The 21928-nt window shown below is 39.0% G+C and overlaps 1 protein-coding gene and 1 long non-coding RNA gene across 3 annotated transcripts in view; one reads left to right on the top strand and one right to left on the bottom strand.

Annotated features, from left to right (window-relative positions):
• Positions 1–1265, top strand: part of LOC310675041 — a 66271-nt gene extending 65006 nt beyond the window's left edge. Inside the window, exon 3 of the long non-coding RNA XR_014509877.1 lies at positions 1142–1265. This is a non-coding gene — a long non-coding RNA (uncharacterized lncRNA). The remainder of the gene's footprint in view (positions 1–1141) is intronic.
• The window catches only part of UTRN (utrophin), a 321971-nt gene that overhangs the window by 39333 nt on the left and 260710 nt on the right, over positions 1–21928 (bottom strand). For both annotated transcript variants that reach the window (XM_083434684.1, XM_083434685.1), the window contains 6 exons: positions 19085–19146; positions 18446–18520; positions 11089–11290; positions 4036–4121; positions 1238–1395; positions 581–747 (listed from right to left, as the gene is read on the bottom strand). In XM_083434684.1, coding sequence (XP_083290810.1) covers positions 581–747; positions 1238–1395; positions 4036–4121; positions 11089–11290; positions 18446–18520; positions 19085–19146 — 750 coding nt within the window. The remainder of the gene's footprint in view (positions 1–580; positions 748–1237; positions 1396–4035; positions 4122–11088; positions 11291–18445; positions 18521–19084; positions 19147–21928) is intronic.

Below are 21928 nucleotides of genomic sequence, written 5' to 3' on the forward strand. Positions count from 1 at the left end.
AAAATGGCGGAATAATTTTTTTAAAGCAACCTGAAGATGTCTTGCACAATCCAAAAGAATGAAACAGAGAAAATATGCATTCTACCAGATCTTATGTGAGAAGATTAATGGTTTTGTAGCAGCACTTATGTAAGTAGGATATGTGGTAGTTCAGGGCTCAGCAGCCTTTATTTGACTAGGCCACATGTGCCATTTGGGGGGAGGGGCATGACCAGACCCAGGTTTGGTGTAGTGGTTAGAGTGTTAGACTAGCACCTGGGAGCTAAGGGTTTGAATCCCCACTTGTCCATGAAGCTCAACTGGGTGACCTTGGGCCAGTTACAGCCTCTCGGCCTGACCTACCTCACAGGGCTGTTGTGGATTGAATCATGTATGCCATCAGGAGAAAAAGATGGGTTACAAAATAGACAAACAGACCATGTGGACGTGGCCCAATCAAAAGAGGGTGGGGGCAGTTTAAAAGCACCCCTCTCCTCACAATCAGGAACCAAAGAAAATTTAGATTTCAACAGTTTTTAAGTGCAAGCCACCCACTTCTCTTCCTTCTCCTCTTAACATGTAAATGATTTATTCTGCTTACCTAAAGCCGACAATTGGGCATTCCTTGCAGATATTGCACTTCGCCTGATGCTTTGCTGTTTCTGCAGCTGCCACTCTGTGTAGAACAGGCAGCCACACCATGGACTGCGGCTCGAGATGCATCCAGTCTATGAACTGCTTTACATCGATTTCTGGCTTGTTGTTATTCTAATAAATGAAAACCAGAATAGAAAATATTTGAATGTTCATTTTAAAACTTATCCACCCTCACATTTTTCTTCTTCTTAAAGAAACTTGGATCTTTCCCAACTGGGGGTCCCCACAGCAATGATACTGTGACTAACACTGAAGTCATCGGAGCACTCCTGCTACCAATATTCAATTAAGTAAAGATGACAATAATCAGCTTTCTGCTGCTGATGGCACACTGAGTACGCCATCATGATTTATTTGGGTCAGAGTGACAAAACTGATTGGTTTTTTTTTACTCCAGTTCATAGAAAAATTCCTTTAATATAATTATCTGCATGAAGCTTTAGTAGTTGTATTTAGTATTATAGATCTGTGACATCATCCCTCCCCATTTTTTCTTTTTAAAAAGGTGGTTTCTGTAAATTCCAGAGCTGGCCCAAACAGAAGAGTCTGAGTAAGTCAAGAGATACATTTAAATCTGCTAAAGGAAAGCTAAAGTTACTACCTGCTGAAAACAGCTGCGGACGCTGGGTTCTATATTACTGCCTCCGAAAGCAGCTACTTCACCAAGTTGTCGTGGAATTTGGATGGCATCATGAAGCAATAACCCAAGCTGCCTCTGATCACACATTTCTGTAGGTCCTGCCACTTCCTTAAAGAGATCTGGAATGCAGGCAAAGAAGGGAGGCTTTGTTTGCTTTTACATTAGCAATTTTTAGAAGTAGCAATTACCATTTCTGCATATGTTCAAAATTCCTCTTGTTTTCCCCTGGTTTATTTTTGTCAGTCATTGCATCAGTGAAGTTGGCATAACTTGATATAAAATATACCCCTCAATAAACTATACTGACCCTGGTACTATTCCTTATCTTAAATGTAACTTGGAAGGCATGAGTTACTATTTTGACCTCCTGATCTTGTGTTTCCAGCAAAGTCTAATCATCACCTCCTGTAGGAGAGAATGAGGTTTTGTACAGATACTGGAATTTTTCCTCCAAAAGTAAAGTCATGATTCAGGAAACACACAAGATAACTAGTTAATCATTTAACATTAGGGTAATGCCCTTTCAAACTGGGTATGGTACACAAAACCCATCTCAAAATATCCCTCCCTTCTCCAAAAGGATACCTTGGTTCAAAATAATACTTACCGTATTTTTTGCTCTATAAGACTCACTTTTTCCCTCCTAAAAAGTAAGGGGAAATGTGTGTGCGTCTTATGGAGTGGATGCAGGCTGCGCAGCTATCCCAGAAGCCAGATCAGCAAGAGGGATCGCTGCTTTCACTGTGCAGTGATCCCTCTTGCTGTTCTGGCTTCTGGGATTCAGAATATTTTTTTTTCTTGTTTTCCTCCTCCAAAAACTAGGTGCGTCTTATGGTCTGGTGCGTCTTATAGAGCGAAAAATACGGTAATCTCCCAGATGTTCAGTGGTTGGGGAGCTCAAAGTTCCACTGTGAACCACCTCTGTGCTCCTCGATGCTCATCCCTTTGCCTCACTATGGACCAAGGAATGGGTGAGAGAGACTATGCCTTGGCTGGTTATTGATGGGGAGAGGGTAACTCTCAAACAAAAGGCACAGTCCTTGATCCACTAATATTGTAACTGCTGTCTGAAAGTAGCATCTACGCTTTCATTTCAGGTAATAAACCAATCTTTCTTTTTTGCTGTTGTGTGAACTTGGGGCATAAGATTAAAGGTAAGCACGTTTTATAGTGAGTGCACGTTTACAACAAAATAAGCCAAACCTCTTGGGAGTGTGAACAGGAATACATGTAAGTACTAAACATACACGTGGGTTCATATGCACACCTCTTAACACAACCAGGATGATCTAGGAGACAAAAGTTCACCTGGAGGAGCAAAGTCAATGTCAGCCACACATTTTGTCTGCCTGAGAAGGTCATCTAAAATTTGTGAACTCCTAGAAAGAGGTTTTGTTTTAAAATCTTTACCTTCTAAAAGCACTAAAGTAGTGGAATTTATTGATGCATAGTACTTAGAAGACAGACACATACACAGGACTCAAAATGATTGATTTTTGTTAAGAAACCTGAAGTAAGACAGTCAAGTTGATAGCTTTTAAGCAAAGAACAAAACCTAGCTTGTTTAAATTTACAATAATATTAGCCTTTATTCAATTCTATGGATCTCAGATCCACAGCATCGGTATGAATACAACAGCATTAAACATCTGTTTTAGTTACACAGAAGACTGCATGTTCATCTTTAGAATAATTTTTAAACAATAGATGCTATCTCCACAATTTAAAAAGCTAATCCTACTGTGAACAGCAAGCATAAAAACTAGCTTGTAAAAAGGACTGTAGAGTTACAAGTTCATGTTCTTGGGAGACCATTCAGGCATGCCTTCTGCAGGATTTTCCATTAACATCAGACTTTCACTTAAGTCATTCTCAAGAATTCAACTGTAACAGCTAAATTGTACACAGTTGAAATATATGTGAAAACTACTGTGATTTCTTGAGTCACCTGGGGAAGAAATAATGGTTTTAAGTTTTGACCCTATTACATGCTAGTTAAGACATTTGCTTTTTGACAGTAAGGTTCTGGAAAGTCACCATGGAAGAAAGAAATACAATTGGCAACTAGGAACACGTGGGTATGGATGGAAAACCATTACCTGTGTTCCTCTAGATGTTGGACAGCCAGTTCCCATATGTACAATCAACTGCCAGATGTGATGGGTGCTAGACAACATCTGGAGGACCACAAGATCTCTCATCACTGCATTTAAGTAAGTCCTAAAACACTTTGACCTTGACACTGATGGCCTTGGGCATTACAGCACATTTTCAATGCACATTTCATTTGAAAGCTGGCTTGGTTGAGAATGAAGCTGAAATATTCCCCAAGATCAAATATTAGAGCAAAAGGCGACTGTAAAGTCACCACATCTAGCATAGTGGCGCTATACCGGCATGTTCTTTTGCAGTGGTGTTATCACACAACTGCACCTGCTTCCATCAACTCTGGTTCACTCCTCACTGCTTGCTGCTTCCATAAATTAAATATATGCATGTTCTGTTTGTGCTGTTTATCACAACAATGAGCTAATCATTCTAAACTATGCAGAACAATTAACGTTTCTAGTCCCTCTGCCCAAACGTGACATAATTGACAGCTCTTGCTGGAATTGAGTACCTGAACCTCACTCTGCAGACATGTTCCTGTAATATAATGGTCACTGACTTTTGGCAACATTATTGCTAAGCATTTTGGCGCGATAAAACCATATTACGATATTGCTTAAAGAAAATGGGGGCGTTCTCATAATACTCACATCTATACTTCTCCTCAAGAAGGCCCTTAGAAAGAGACATCAAGCCAATCTTCAGGGACTGCACTCTGATTTTTCCAGTTCGGCCACTGTTATGAAAGCAACATTAAAATACTTGGCAGGTGGTAGTGTAATTTCATTCCAGCACTAAAACAACTGACAAGCACACCTGGTGTATTTCAATTCTTAGACATTAGCTGCTAATCGTGTCAATGAATCTCCTTTGCAAATATTCCACAGTACAGGCACTAAATATTTACATTCTGTATAAACATTTCATATTAATTATAATATATTGAAGTTTAGGAATGTAGCATCACAGCATGTTCTAATAATGGGATATACACAGTTGCACGCAGCTGGGAGCCACATTACACAGTATGTAGCAGACAGAAGTTATATTATCTAGAGATACATTAATATTTTTCAGAACATTGTTTCCCTAGTCTGTGTTAAAAACACTTTGATGTATAGGTACAATTGGGCATAAAAGCTAGACATATGCAGCAATTAGATAACAAAGAGTGTCTCTTTTATCTGAGCAGTGCGACTTCAGGCTCATGCAGCCCAATTTTTATAAAAACATAATGGCAGCATAATGGGCTACAAAGGATGTGTTTTTAAAGCCGTAAGGAAAATACTCCTCAAACACTTAAGAAACAGAGAGGACAATTGCTCTTGAAAGTTAACATAGCACATGGGATTAACAGAAGATTTGCTTGGGGCAACCACCTCTGGGACAAAAATCTACAAGCACAAGAGTTAGTCCAGACTTTGCTTCAGTGAGGAGATGGTACATATTTCTAAACCTTCTGAATATTTCACAATTACCTAAGTAACTATCTAAACCAGCGGGTCCTAAACTCTCCCACCTCGCTGCCCCATGGACCACCTGAAAATTGCTGATGGTCCCCAGATGTTGTTGACTGCAGCTCCCATCATCCCTGACCACTAGTCATGCTGGCTAGGAATTATAGGAGTTGTAGTCCAACAACATCTGGGGACCCACAGGTTGAGAAACACTGCTGTAGACCATCTGAATCAAACTGGAGGACTTCCGGTGGTTCACAGGCCACAGTTTTGGAACCTGTGACCTACATAATTTAACTGTTGGTGAACAGCCATGACTCAGTGGCAGAACATTTGCTTTGCACCCAGAGGGTTCCAGGTACGACTATGTTCCATTCATATATTTAGAAGGCTTATCCAACCTGAAGGGTTCGTGTACTCCTGGCACTCCTGTGTAGATCTTGTTTTTCCCCCTTGTAATAAAGAGCTAACTGCATGTAATTTACTACTGCTTCCCTCCTGTCAGTTGGGAAAACAGTTTGACCATTTTAGTTCAAACACTTTTAAGTTTAGTCCAAATCTTCACTGGACATTACAAAAAAGTTGGAGGGGGAGATTCAGATGGCAGGGACGGAGGCCACAGAACTGAAAAAACTCCCCAGTAGATAAGTGCCAGACATGAGGAATCTGTGGGCCTACAGATGTTCTAACTTCCAATTGGAGTCCAATTTCCATCAGCCCCATGCAGCAACATCAATAGGGAGGAGGGGAGTTGGAGCCTCACTTCTAGTCTAAGCACAAGTTCATCACAAAGTATTTTCTTTAAAAAATAATAACTAATTCTGGAGGTTGTTAATGTTTTACAAACTGGAACCTAGGAACATTATACAAGCAGTAAAACACCATGACAAAAATAATTACTTGGTTATGAATGCATCTTTTAGCTTGGTGAAGTTGTCATACTTCCAGACAGCACAGATGAATTAAAAATAAAAGCCTACTGATGTGTTATATCAGTATTTAAATCCATACCACCACCACACTATTGCTTTGTTTTAAATGACACAAGACACACTGTTCCATGGAATTATCCTGGCATCTCGTAAGCAAGATTTACTGTGCACTCTTACTCAGGTTTATTGATTTCTTTGTTTCTTCCTGCTTTAAAGAAAAAGCAGCCAGGATTGTGAAGTCTTTATGTTATCCTGATCCATACTCACAAGGTCCTTATAGTTGTTATTTCTCTTCCACATACATATGTAATTATTACTTTTAAAAGTAAATAAAAGTGTACTTTTAAAAATGCCATAACTCAATATTTGTAAGTCACAATCCATAGGAAATTATTGCAAATTCAAGTGTCTAGGATCATCATAAATAGTAGCCTTTTCTTCATAAGAAGACTATTCCACAAATGTTGATAAAGATCTTCAAAAAAACAGTTTTGATGCATGTTGCCAAAACAAAAACAAATTGCAATCTCTGCATCTAACCCCCCCCCCCCCAAAACACAACTAATAATACTTAGCTAGATTCAGAATTTTATTCACAAAATAAGGTGCTTTGGGTCACAGCTTTTGGCTGCAGGGTAGATTGGCAAAAATTGTCTTCCACTTCTATTTCCTCAAGTTTCTGCTAGACCCAAGCTGATTCCATGAACAGAATGACTCCTTCAGCAGCCACTATATGTTCCCAATTGTCATTACCTGTTCCACATATGATGTCAGGTGTGGGTCAGGGATAATGGCCTCACAGCTCTAATTAAGCCCACAGGACAAAATTTCCACCTCACTAATATATTTGGTAAATCACATGGACTTTTCTGTAAAATACTGTATTACAGTATTTTAATATTTTTTGGGAAGCCGTCCAGAGTGTCTGGGGTAGCCCAGCCAGATGGGTGGGATATAAATAATAAATTATTATTATTATTATTAGTAGTAGTAGTAGTATTAACAAGCAGTGGATTCTAGTCTGAGTTAACACTAAAATGTTTAGTGTCTTCACAAAAAGCAGACTACCAACATCAAAATATTTTTTAAAAAATATGAGAGCCAGCTACTCATTAGAAAGTCACGTTTTCATCTTGCACAGATGTTCAGTGCTATATATAGCTGAGCCAGTCCCTGCTATAGGAATCATTAGGAAAGGAACTGAAATAAAAGTGCCAATATCACAATGCCTTTATACAGATCTATGATGTGACCACAGTGGGAATCAGAGGCGAATTTATGGCAGTGCAACCACTTCCACCACACCGGGCACCGAGCCTAGGGGCGCAACAGGGCATCACAACTATGATGTAGTGAATTGAGCAGAATGGAGGTTGAGAATTGGGCTAGCACTGGGCGCTGCTGAAATCTGAAATACCAAAGTCCGTCCTGCATCTCAAAAAAAGGATATTGTAAAGCTGGAAAATGTACAGAAAAAAAGACAACTAAAATAATGAAGCAATTTAAGCAACTCTGATCAAGGCTACAGTGTATTAGACTTTTTAGTTTTGAAAAAAGATGAGGAAGGGAAGGCATGACAGAGGTGCCTAAAATTATGCCTGGTGCAGAGAAACACACAGGTGGGTTGTACATCACAGCTGGCTATCTGCAACAGCTTAATAAATTTAATAATTAGCTTTTAGAAAACAGTCTGCTTGCGATATCTAAAAAAATCTTTCTCAGAATTCAAAATTTATCAAAATGGCAAAACATAGTAACTCTGTCAAAGAGGTCCATATGTTCCCTCTCATTCGTAAAGGTCATGCTTTGCCTATATATTGAATTTTCAGAACTAGAGACTTAAAAGATATTTCAAATAAACTATTGATAGGCTTATGTTTAATGCTGAAAATTATTTAGAGTGCAGATGTTAATCAATTATTTAACCTTTGAGTTCTTGAAAAAATAAAGTTCAAAGATATTAGATTTCATCTCTGTTCAGCTTGTTGACCTAATGTGAGGGATAAACAGTTCTTGATGTGCCAGAAATAGAAAGGATAATAGGTGTTCCTGTCAATTGTTTTCATTTAATATCTTATAGAGGCCATAAACATCTGTAAGCATGCTTAACAGCAAATGTTTCTTCAGTCTGTGAAGCTAATTAAATTCTAGATTAACAATAGCATGAGAGAAGCAGATGGTTTTTGTAGGTGCGTTAATTACTTCAAAAATTGTATACAACAATGACACGAACAATAAAAATGTTAAGTGATGAATTAGTGGCAACCTAAGGCCATTTGCAAGATTGTAACGTTGCATGAGCTGAATATCTGAATATCAGCTGATGAGAAACATGAGTGGGAGAGCACTGTGGTGCTCAGATCATGTCTATATGCTTTTCTCATGGGCATCTGACAGGGCACTGTGGGAAAAGGATGCTGGAATAGATGGGCCTTTGCTCTGATCTAGCAGGCCTCTTGAGATGTTAACTTCTTATGTTTTTGAGCTAGAGCAATGCCAAGATTCAAATTTCACACATACTGTGTCACCATGGAAATCAGGAATGACAGCACTGTCAAGATGGATTTGTCAATCAAGTCATGTGAGTGCATTTTCCTCTACTCTCTTCCCTTCTTGCTCTCTTCTAATTTATTTTATCGAATTTTAAATCTTACAATTTCCACATCAAAATAATTTATATCATGCCATAAGCTCTGATGGTGCGACATAGGAACCTGAATTTCAGATAGGATTTCCCAGCCTTCTAAGAATATAAGAAAAGGCCAGTGGCCCATTCATTCCTGTATCCTGTTCTCACTGTGGCCAACCTGATGCTTGGGGGAAGCTCACACCTGGAGATGGTACATCATGATGACAATAGTAATCCTTAAAATGCATTAAGGCAACAATGTGAAAGTAGAAAATGTTGTTTCTTACATTTAAACAGCATATGTGTGGGTTTCATTTAAAATCAGTGAGAGGATGACATGCAGAAGAAAACTATGAGAATACTCTAAAACCTACAAGAGGATAATATCTTTACTGGAAGCAATCACAAAATGTGGCAGGCTTACAGAGTAACATCTTGCCTGATGACGAGTTTTCGAGAACTTGGGAAATGTGTGTTTATTTATTTTTGTTAGTCCTTATAAAATAATTGCTCAACTGTGGATTTTGGAGGGAAATTTATGAACTAACATGATTATCTTTGCTTTTTTATTATGAAAATATTTTCTCTTTTAAACCCAATGGTTCACCTGCTCTATGAACTCCAGCTTTTCCATTAGAAAGCAGCACTGGAGTCCTTTTCTTCATATCTCTCTATGACACATTATATATTTCAGCACATTGCTTCTGAATTCACACATTCGGAGCCCTAGCTTAGATGTCTATACTTGACAGATGTAGCACAACCAAATGAGAAATGTGCAATGCAATTATCTAGCTACTGAGTGAGTACCTTTCAAAAATTGTTCATTTAACCTGTTTACACAAACTGTAATTGCTTTCTTTCTCCCTGCCCACTTTCTTCGTTAATGAACCATAAATCCTCTGATTGCCCATGTTAAAAATTATTATAATAATAATATTCATTCTTTACACAGATTCTGGGCATCAGTTAAAGTATGATTTCATATAGGATTCCTTCCAACACTTTTGAATAAGTGCAACAAGAGACCAATGATTTCAAGTAATTATGCAGTCATTGACATTTGAAGGATTTGCAATTCTGAATTCTATTGCTTAGAAGCAGAATATATGCATAAATAGATCATGACTTTAGAGGCCACATCGATGGATGCACTGTAAGTCACATGACGATTAAGCTACCCCGTAGCTTACACAGATGTTGCTAGATCTTAAAAAAGCATTTACAACTGAGAGCATAAGTCATATAGCATGCTCTACAAAATGCAAATGACTGTAGCAGTGTGTGTCACACAATGCAAGCTGTCATGCACATTTCTTGAATATCATTCTTGCTTTCCTGTTGAGTGTCGCACTGCAATGACAGCTACATTCACACTGATATGGATTTCAGTAAGCACAGAACCATGTATGCAAGGTCCATTTCTTGTTTAGTCTTCTACCACATTGCACCTCTGAAATGCTAAGGTGAAATATCTATGTTGCTCATTAAAATGTGGGTTAGTCATTCATATTACACAACAGAGTATGAACCACAGGGGCAAACACAATAAAGGGTGTGTTGGAAGTGTTACATAGAACATAACTAAGTTCTGAAGTCAAAAGCTTTTCAGCTTTTCAGTTAAGTACTAGTTTGCTATTGTTAGCAATGGGAAGGAAAAATCAATAAATGAAGGGGATTCATACCTTTCCCATATATGACAACAGAAATGCATTTTTCCGCACTAAGCCCAGACTGCCCAGCGTACCTCAGGGCCTCAAGGGCCAGTAAACCTAACTTGATGATAGAAGAAAAGTTGTAGAGGCTGATGGGTGTTGTATGTACATGCATTGTCTTTGGGGTTTGTTTCTTGCATTTTAAAAGGTTTTATTTGTCTGGTCTTTTGGCAAATAGTGGGAGAAGAAGAGAGACTCTCTTACCCATCAGTCACTCGGATTAGAAATAGTAATATTTGGTGGATTTAATACTAACTTATTTGATGGAGGCAGGGGGAGTTTCCTCTGCTGTAGATTCCAGAATAAGAATGCATCACTCAAGTCTTACAAAGAGAGGGGCAGATGTACTCCACAAAGCCCAATAGAATATTGATTTCTAATTAAATGGAAGCACTTGCATTTAACAGACAGTCATAACCACAACTGATTCTGACGGAAGCTCCGTAGACCTTTCCTCCAGAATAATGTCATTAGGATTAAAACCTTCCTGCTTTTCAGTCTAAATGGTTCAACTTCAGCAAGGTCTGCTGGGAGATTAAGTTTCTTTATTGCCTTTTATTCCGTTTTGGTTTGAGGCAGCAAAGAAACTTTGCTGTGTGAACACACATGCAAGGCAACTTACCTCTCCCTCATCTGTTTTGCTTCTAGAAAAAAATTGATTTGCAAATAACACAGCAGGGAGCACCAAACTTGTGCGATGTTCCACTCTATTTACAGAAGCGGCTTTTACATCATGTGAAAGTTCAAATACAATCCGAAAATTAGTGAAACTTCAAGAAAATGGTATAAACTGCCATGTAAATGCAGCCTAAAATAAGATGTGCTTCCTCAGTATCCTCAGCACAGAGCCTTCAGCCTGAACTAATGCCAGATCTGATTTTTAGTCTCAGTGAGTCACTGTTGTACATGCAGATGTAGCAGCGCAGAATGAGGAGCAATGTTTATTTAGTGCCTGACATCTCATACTTACGTGTCATAAACATTCAACAGCCAGTTGAGACACATATCTACACACACTGGAACATTCACCAACTCCTTGTGCTTCTCTTCCATTCTGCTGTAAATCGTAGTGAGGCAGCTGACTACATCCTGAACACCAAGGAGCTGGTCATTTTGAGTCAGCTTGTGCTGCTTGAAAGCTTCATTTGTTGTATTTAAGTCCAACAAGTCCACTGGCAAAATAGTCAAGCAGAGAAGATTTAATGAATGACATTATATTTTGAGAGAGATATATATTTTAAAAACTTTTCTATAAAAGAATCAATTGACACACCAGAGCACCCATAATCTACCTCTAATTTTAAAAGGGAACTCATTCTAATGTTTATTTAGCTCTTAATCTACGGTTGTATTATTAATTTTCTTATATGTAACAGATTTCTGGCCAATTTTTCATGGTAAAATCCCTCATGAAGCAGATTGCAACACATTTTAAAATACAGATTAAATAATGAAAACATAAAAACAACAAATAAGATTCAATACATCATCCTTAAAATTACAAATAAGTTAGTAGCTAAAATGATAGTTGAAAGCAGAGTGTGTTAAGTTAATCAAACACACAGTGAAGGACCCAAGTCTTTAAAATTATCATAAAGGCCTGCAAAGAGTGGGCAATTTGTGCTTCTGCCAAAGAAATTATAGAAATTATAGAATGAAATTGAAATGTGTGCAAGAAGGGCTAACCAAGTGAAAGCTGAAATGTGAAGGTTGTGCTTGCAAGAGAGCCGTGAGCAGGAATTAAGTAGCACGTGAGGAGGAGTTTGTTATTAGAAACTATTGTACGGGAAGAGATAAGGAAGTTAGAAGAAAGTTGCTATGCCTTGTAGAAGTAGAAGCTAGTAGAAGGAAGTCTTGCCATATATAAGTTTAATGGCCCCTTTGCTTGGAAGTGCATAAAGCTAGCGCTATTTTCAATTTGGTGTGTCACCCACCACTACTTGCTGGTTGAAGTTGTGTTGCACCCAGGGCCGTCTTTAGCATATGCGCCGCCGGGGGGCAAAGATCTGCCCAGTGCCCCCAAATTTAGTTTAGCCCACAAATCAACTTTTATTATGCTTAAGTCACTATTATCATTTGATAAATAGCGCTAACACCTGCACAGCTCGAAAAGGAGGTTTTTTGGGGGGTTATTTTGTTTAAAACCAGCTTTTCTAAAACCAGTGTGAGATCAGTGGTGTCAAAGGTGCCGCTAACCCCGCTGTCGCATAGCAGCTCAATACAATACACTTAGGCGGCTTCAGCGGTGGGCACCTGGTGCCCCCCAGAATTCAGCGCCCGGGTGCCCGACACCCCTTGCACCCCCCGGTAAAGACAGCCCTGGTTGCACCGACCTTGTAATGCTTAAATAAACGTCCCGTTTTGCTGGAGTCTGGATTTTATTGGCTGTCCAGGCTTAACCCACAGGTTATTGAGTATTGAACCCTGATATTTCCTCAACACTTCCCTGGGGAGGTTATTCCAGAGATGTGGAAACCACCCCCCTCCAAAAAAAAGAAAAGAAAAGAAAGCCCTGTCCCTTTTACTCACTAATATTAGAGTTTTTATACTGGACCTGAAAGCCGATGCTGATCTTACAGGTCAGGTAGACTCTTATGGGTTCAGACTGTTAACAAGCATTTCCTAAGAATTTCTTCTGCAGCATGGTATGTTAAATGAGAATCCGTACATGAACAGTCAGCATTTAACTGTTCAAAGGCATTTGCTTTGTAAATACAGAAATCCTTTGTTTGCTATAGGGAACACTTGAGTCATGATGTTGTGCCATCCATGTCCTCTCAACTTCAGTCATGCATGCCATTGTGCTTTTACACACATACCACCTTTCCAGATAAGCTATGCTCAGAGTGGTTATGCATGTACAGTGGTACCTCGGGTTACATACGCTTCAGGTTACAGACTCCGCTAACCCAGAAATAGTGCTTCAGGCTAAGAACTTTGCTTCAGGATAAGAATAGAAATCATGCTCCGGCGGCACTGCGGCAACAGGAGGTCCCATTAGCTAAAGTGGTGCTTCAGGTTAAGAACAGTTTCAGGTTAAGTACGGACCTCCGGAATGAATTAAGTACTTAACCCAAGGTACCACTGCAATACCAGACTAAACTACAGTCATTCTCAGGGGATAGCGCTGAATGTATCCACCAACTTTTAAAGCCTTCTGATCGCTGAAGAACTTTGTAAACATTAAGCCACTCTGAGAGCCTATTGCTTGAAGAGTGGAATAAAAATTTCTAAACTACATACATACATACATACATACATACAGTGAATGCATGCATACTCTTCTGTCTTTAACCATAATGTTGGTACCAGATGAAAAGCCTGAGTATTCAGGCAATATTTACAGATTTGCAGTTGGAACCAAGAATTCTGTTAGGGTAGAGATGAGAATTTCCCAGTACATGCAAGCATTATATCACGATGATTTAAAGTGCCCTGACTAGGAATCATCTTACTACATTCTATTTGCACTTAACAATTCTGGGCAGAACATGCAGATTAAGGTATCATTTAAAATCCCTTCACGATCTACAAAGAGCAATAATGGAAACATGCCCATATGCACTGACAGGCATCCCTCATGGAAGATCACATTTCTGCTATGAATTCCTGTCTTGAATGATGACAAGAATATGTGCCAGTTCCAAAAAGCACACTCGGTTACAACAGTGATTATGGGAAACTAATTATCATCTAGACAATGAGATAGAAGGAAAATAGCTGATCGTGAATTTTTCCCCAAGTAGTCTTAAGTTATGGAGACAGACATTTCATGGGCATAAAAAGAGTTTAAGCTGAAAGCCAAATGGAAGCATAATCTTTAGAGACATCTTTCACTAGAAATGGTTGAAAATTTAGCAAACCGTGGCAGTTTCTTGGCATTCTTTTCACTGTATATGTACAATGAGCAAGTTAAAATTTCATTTCCTGCAAATTATTTTTTTGCAGGCAGAATCAGAAGTGAATTAACACTGTAAGCTATCATTCTGAAGGAAAGGAAGACTGACAATTCTAGAGTGAATTATAAATTATTGTCTGTCTCGGGGGGGGGGGACAATAACAGGGCAGAGTAATTTGTAATACATAGGAAACAGGATATGGAAGGCTGGGGAATAACAGATACCACAAACAATATGGCTGTGGTAACAGCTAGAATGCCACTGCTTGTATTTCCTTATCTATGAAAAATGCAGATGAGTCCCTTTCTGTTGAGCTCAGAAGACTTTCTGTGCAAGTCTCAGGAGATAGGTTTTGATTCCTCTTCCTCCAATCCCCAGTATGCACACATGTCATAATAATACAAAAATACTCAGTAACACAATAAAAGTTGTCCTTGATGCTCCTCATCTTCTCCCCATTAGCATATAAATTCACACTGAATTGCTCCTGGGCAAGAGTCAAAAATGGTCTGGGGACCACCTGGGACTTCTTGCTAAATAAGGTACTGACCAGCTGTCATCTCAGATACGAAATTAGCAGTAACTCTCTCCTGTTTTTTTAAAGGTTTGTTTCCTTTCCCTTTCAGTGTATGGCTTGGTCTGTTTGCCGAGTCATTGTCAAGCTATTCTCCTTGTAGGCGCCTTCCACTGACCTTGTAAATGCTTAGAAGTCCGTCACTGTCTAGTCACGCTAAATATAGCCATTAAGTTTGATCTGGACCTAGAAAGCTGGATATCACTGAAGGTCTCTGAGCTCAGGCTTCGAAATTAACTTTAGAGGCTCACAAAAGGAAGGGCAAGTCTACAAACTTCAAAATTCTTTTCTGATTTGAATTAAAACAATTCCCAGCCTCATCCTGCCCAACCTGCTAGACACAAGAGCTGGAAAAGGTTCAAAAAAGGAAGTCTTTCTTCACAAAGCACATAGTTAAATTTTGGAATTCATTTCCACAAGATGTAGTGATAGCCATAACTTGGATGGCTTTAAAAGAACTTTAGACAAATTCATGGAGGTTAAGGCTGTCAATGCCTACAAGCCATAATATTTGATTTCTACATCATTTTCCTCATATTTATGGCTTCACAGTGCCAAATCAATCCTATTAAATGTTAAATAGACTATAGCTCGGCTATCACAGTATTTCAAGAGACTATAATGATTCCTATCAGGTACAAAAGAAACAAAATTATTATGCAGGAAATGTTAATTTATGCTGGAAATGTTAATGTATAGGGTTTTCTGTACCCCTCCCCCAGAAAAATAAAAATATCTGCAACTAAATTCCTTTCATTTCCTGCTAAATAGTCTCTTTTGGAAAATCTAGAAGGATGGACAGTAATTAATGGTTTCCACATTTACAATTTGAAAAGCATTCTACTGGAGCGCCTTACATTGGCAAAGGCCCTAAGACACAAACTTCAGACACGTCCTTGTGGTTTCCCCCCAGAAGGCCTTTGCAGTTTGCCACTGTTAAGCTGTGACAGCAATTTGTCACATCTAACAGTCAGATGATGGCCCTCTATTTCAAGTGATTCAATCTGACACTCTCTTTGCCTTAGTGCATTAGCCCTGCTGAAGTGTTATATAGCCTGACATCTTTAGAGGCTATCTGCATTTAAATTATGGGAAATGATTTCCAATTTCAAATGGAAGCTGCATGACAGCTTGGCTTGGGTGGTACATAAGGAAGAGGCATAGAAATTTCGACTACCTGCTTGTCCAAATTTAAGGATAGAGAAACCTCTAGAGGTTCTTAACTTTCTTTGGTTGCCCTCTGATGATATAAAGCAACAACAAAAAAAGCTTGTTCCTTTCTACATGAGAGGCCACCAAGGCAACACTTTGCAGAGCAAGGACAGAAAATTGATATTTGTCAGATGTTTTGCTAAAGGCTGAACAAAGTAGTGTTTTCTCAAGGCTCATACACTGCTGAATTTCGAATTCAGTAAATGCAGGATCTTATTGCACAGGAAGCTGCATATTTCTGAATAGAGACTGTAGGGTATTTTACTTTCAAAGCAGTTTAATAGTAAAAAGGACTACAAACTCACAGGTTAGCATTTCAGTTGCAGATGGATTAGCTTAAGAGACAAAATTGTGTTTGGACTTGGCAAGGCAGACTGCAAACTAGGATTTTTCAGCTGCGTCATTTGTAGTCATTCTGAACCTCATCAGCACTAGAGAGATTTCCAGTAACTTGTCAGCTGAATTGTGCAAACATTGAGGTTTTTGGGAGAGGACTAAAAATAAAAGTGCTACTACTAACCCACTGAACAGTGCCTGAGTTATCTCTCCACTTTCTTCGCTTCAGTTTTTTTCCTTCTTCAGACACTTGTCTTTCAGCTGGCTTCAGTGCTATTCTACTTCACAAAAGAATGCTTGAGTGAAGCAATCACAACATGAACAGCAGCTCTCCTGTATGAACCTGCTTACTAGAGCTGCAGAAACTGATCAGCCAGGCTCAACCACTAGGCTGCTTTTGCTTTTCCCTCATCTTACATACAAAGAGGGGTTGAGAAATCTGTTTTAAGTGGTTTTAGCCAGAGAATTTGATGGTTCCGTCCCAATTGAGCTTTGCCCACATCAGACTGCCACTTGCATTGAGCACTCACTTATGCCCAAGCCACTTCTACAATGGTGGTTTTTGGTTTTTTTTAAAAGGACCAGCTAGTTATACATAATATTATGTACAAATAAATGTATATATTATGCATACATACAGAGACACATACCTACATAAAGAATAAAGCCCCTTGTACTATATTTCTGCACCGTAATTTTATAAGTATTAATACATAAGTATTTTTATATGGTTGTATACATAGTATGTATCTGTTTATGTGCTCACAACTTTAGAAAAGCTGGAGATATGTGTATAATATTACATTATAGGGATTCTTATAATGATGCATATAATATGCAAGAATTGTTCATCTTTTTAGCCAAGTCGGGGAGAATAACTCACTTTTCATCAAGATTAAGGAATTAGACAGTAAATGGGGGGGGGGATCTGTGCCGATAAATTTGACATCCAAGTTTTTCAGAAAATTCCGTCCCTCCTTACATTGTAGGACAAAACTATGCACAGATTTCCATAATTTTTAAACGTTTAAAGAGTCTCATGCCTGAATTCCCATTAGCCAACGCATAAAATCACAGACAATACACATACAGTAGTGGTACCTTTGGTTACGAACTTAATTCGTTCTGGAGGTCCGTTCTTAACCTGACACTGTTCTTAACCTGAGGTACCACTTTAGCTAATGGGGCTTCCTGCCACCGGCGTGCGATATCTGTTCTCCTCCTGAGGCAAAGTTCTTAACCCAAGGTACTACTTATGGGTTAGCGGAGTCTGTAACCCAAAGTGTTTGTAACCCGACGTACCACTGTATTATCTATTGTTTAAGGCTTAGCTGAATATTCTCTCATAAGAACTTTAGGGTTGAATCTGGTGGGCAGACTGAAAAGGAGATGAAACTGGCAAACACTATTAGCTTTTTGCCACGACTTCTTTCACAGTGATAACTAGGGTGTGTCCCATTTTGCTGAAACAGGAAGGTGCCATGCTGCACTGCCCCAGACACAACTGGATAGGTTCAGAAAGATCCCCCCTTTCCCAGCTTCTTCTCAAATGCACTGACAGTTTGTAAAGTTTAGAAATAATTTAGTTCAAGTGGTGTCCTTTTTAAAAAAAATTATTTAAAAAACCAACCCCAGAGAGTAAAGAAATACACTGAAACGTGTCTTGGGGAAAAACAAACTATAGCTGAAGTTTACCGTTAAATGGTTTTTCATGGCTCAGTTCTCCTGGGCTGGCTAAGCGATACACAAATCAAAGCCTCCGACTGGATACATAGATCACCAATGTTAAATGATGTTAATTAATCTAAGGAATTGTGATGAAAGCAAGTGGAGGTGAAATTTTCAAGGATCCAAGCAGCTGAGAACTTTAAATTGTGCCAGAACTGGTAAAAATTTCTGGTGTCACATCGCTGTCAGGACATGGAAGAATAAGTTTTGTACATTCAGGGAGTTAAAAAATAATAATACCTAAAAGCATTTAAAGCCTACACCTGCAGCTCTACTATGAGTACTGGAATCATTTATTGGTCTGGATCTTTCACTGTTCTTTACTGCTTTTTATAAATATTCATTCAGCTCATATAATTTTGTTTCCCAATGAGAATGTTAGTTCTGAAAAGATAAGAGAGATGCCATTGTGCTAACTTGTCCATTAACTATACTGATTTTCAACAACCCATACTATAGGTGACCACAATCAGCAAACTGGAAGTATGAATCTGTCTTTGGTTATCATTTCCTATGAGGAGGAGGATCCGCTAAACCTCTTTGCTGAAAAAATAATGAGCTTTGAGAAGTAAACTTACAGCACAATGCCTTCTGTAGCCTCCGGATTTTGATGGCTGTGCGATAAGCAGAAAAGCGCACGTTGTTCAAATCAGCTGAAAAAATGGCAAAGGGCAGAATGTAAGAGTATTATAAGGAACCATTTTGTTCAATGTCATGTTGTCATGAATTTGTTGTCAGTTAAAACACGTGCACACATGAATGAACACACACACACACCTGAGACCCAAAAAAAGGGGGAAGGGAAGCAGTACTTTATGTCAAGCTAAATTGATATTAATGTCTGTTTCCAGTCAAAATAGTGGAAGAGATGACAACACTTGTGAGACATTTTAAAAAGTTCTACCAAAACTTCCAGGACAGAAATGTACAAGTAAAATCTCTCTGTGTATGGAACCTATAGCTTTCATGTAGCAAAATACAGAGCACCATATTTGCTAAGACCTTTCATGGGCATCGTATGAGGCCTTAGCAAATAAACAATATGCCATGCTCCCATGACATTCATTCTGTAACCGGCACCAGTAACACATTTATGTACTGTGGGTTACCCCCTATCTGCACATTCAGCGAAATCCTACATTTAGCAATAAACACTTTGACCAGCTATCAGATAGACTCTTTGTGACTTAGTTTTACCAAAGGAGAAGTGCACTTACCTAATGACTGGAACAGTTCGGTCATTTTAGGGTGATCCCAGCAGGTTGTCTGCGTCTGATGACTGTTAAAAGAAAGAATCATATTTTCAGCCACCAAGAAGCAAAAATTAAATATTTCATTTCAAGCATGTGCAGGACTTTCACAGCACAACCTTCCAGCTTATATGCAGCTTGTGTTGTGTTGGAATGCTGACTTGTTACGACATACAGTTCACAACCTTATAATTTTTAGGTGCAAATATGTACAGTTTCAGTCTTATCTATTAATTAGGGTCTCTTCGACAATGTGTGCCAAATTTAAGCCTTTTCAGGGAAATACAGTACCTCACATATGTTGGAGTACACTTCTAGCTATCTCTTTTGAGAAAAGATTTCCAAGAAGTTTTCATTTCAGATTTTGGAAGTAATCAAAGCACCTTGGGGTGTGTGTGTCAGATTACAATTTCATAGCTCGCACGCAAGTAATCATTCTGGCTGCCAATCTGAGTTCCCTCTTTTGAAGGATGTACAAGCATCCTCCTTTCAGAGCTTTCTACTCATCACGGTATCTTGGACTTAACGTATGTCAAATACCACGAGTAACCGGAAATAGTTTAGCTATTGTGAACACACTGAGTCTTGTATTAATTTTAAGATCCCAGCCATTTGGGAAGTATCACAATATTGGCAAGGCACAAGTATCTGTCTTCCTCTCTAGTTTGTTTAAAGAAAAGCTAAATGTTACATTGGTTTAAAAATATATAGAGAACCTTTTCCTCAATAGTCAAAAGTATCAGTATACATATTAACCTTAATAGTTAATAATGTACTTGGAGTACAAAAATGACCTTTAACTCACTCATGCTAAAGATCATGGAGTAATTACTTTAATGCATTGCTACATTTACCCTCTAAGAGCATTCCAATGCAATGAATATTACAATTTTATCCACCATTTAACCCATCAAGATCTTGTGTATCCAGCCATACATATAAGATTAAATTTAGCCTTCTCACAAAACTTTCAGATCTATCGCTGTCGATTTGTCATTTTCTGTTTCCATAAATTATTAGTCTGTAAGAATACTAATTCCAGCCACACTCTGGTGTATAAATTTTCATCAGTAACTGGAAAATTAATTTCAGTGGATTTGTCATAGAACAACCCCCGCCCCCATCAAATGTACAATGTGATTTAATATTAAATGAACCCTATATATTAGCAAATTAAGCAGTACTTAATGAAGCAGTACACTATATTCTCTCACTTTATTTAAACTTAAACCTGCTCTAACAAGAAACCACACTGACTTGAAAGTAATTTATAATGCTGATGTGCAAAATCTATCGGGAAGTTTCCTTGTATGAGCCACACTGAAAAGTACAGCTGAGTAAGAACATATCCATTGCATTTTAAAACTTTAGCCAATTTTAATAGGGTCTGTACTGGAAAATCCCAGTGAATTTTACCAGAACCAAGAGCAGGAAAAAGGATGATACCTGTGTGGCCTAGAACATGCATCTAGTTTAGAGTAAGCAAGTCCTCCTGGTCTCTAGTGAAACTAGACCACTATGATGCCATACTGAGGCGACTTGAGCAGACATTACAGCATGGGTAAAGAACAATACAGAAAAGAGACAATGCAAAAGTGTGCATCTTATGGCTTCTGGACACAGGCAACATATCAGGAAGCACATCTGCACCACACCTTACTAGCATGTCTTTTAAACAGGTCCTTTTGAAGTGCAGTTATCATAAAAAAGGTGGAGCAATAGGTCAGTGCGCATGGCTATTAATCAGAAGGTAGGTAGTTTGAACCAACCCAGGGACAGCTGCGGGCAGGATCCCGGCACTGCAGGAGGTTGGTTGACACCTATGATTCTAAGTGATGTTGCTAATAATTTTACAATAGGTAAAAAGGTAAAAGACCCCTGGACAGTTATGTTCAGTCAAAGGTGACTATGGGATTGTGGCGCTCATCCCACTTTCAGGCCGAGCCACAATCAGTTTTCCGGGTCATGTGGCTAGCATGACTAAACTGCTACTGGCACACAGAGGACTGTAAATAAATAAATAAAAAGTAGATAAATAGGTCCCGCTGTGGCCGGAAGGTAAATGGTGTTTTTGTGCGTTTTGGTTTCCGTCACAGTGTCCCGTTGTGCCAGAAGTGGTTTAGTCATACTGTCCACATGACCCGGAAAGCTGCCTGTGGACAAACGCCGGCTCCCTCGGCCTGAAAGCGAGATGAGCGTTGCAACCCCATAGTCACCTTTGACTGGACTTAATCGTCCAGGGGTCCTTTACCTTTACCTTTATTTTACAATAATCAGGGACTTCACTACATTAGTAAAATAAACCAATGTTTTGAATTTGTTATAACACCAGATGGCACCAGAGAGCAAAAAGATATTCTATGTGATTTTTACATAGCTCCCCACCCCTTTGTTATAACCATTTAATTTCTGACATATTTTTAGTGGTCCTCCCCCCCGTTTGTTTGTAGATCCACCGCAGGATGGAAATGTTGGTGGGGCCCTGGCAAAGACCCAAATGGACAAGATCCCTTTGGAGCATACCATACCTCTGGCAGCAAGCTAAGTCTTTGTGGGCTTCTGTTTGGATGGAGCTTGCAGGTGGGCAGCCCACCCAGATGAAATAAGCTGCAGCCCTTCTCTCATTTCTAGATGCATGGAAGCTTCATTAGGTGGCAGGTGTCCTTTATTCTCAGAGCTTATACTGAAATTATGGGGCTGAAATGCAATTGTACTCTTTTGATCCAATGGGCACCTCTGCTAAGAGAAGAGGAGGAAAGGAATTTTTTTGCCAATTCCTCCTTTCTCCTTGCAACCTCTACACCACCTTCC

This window comes from Podarcis tiliguerta, assembly GCF_965153285.1.
Source record: "Podarcis tiliguerta genome assembly, chromosome: 3".
Classification (NCBI taxonomy): Eukaryota; Metazoa; Chordata; class Lepidosauria; order Squamata; family Lacertidae; genus Podarcis; species Podarcis tiliguerta.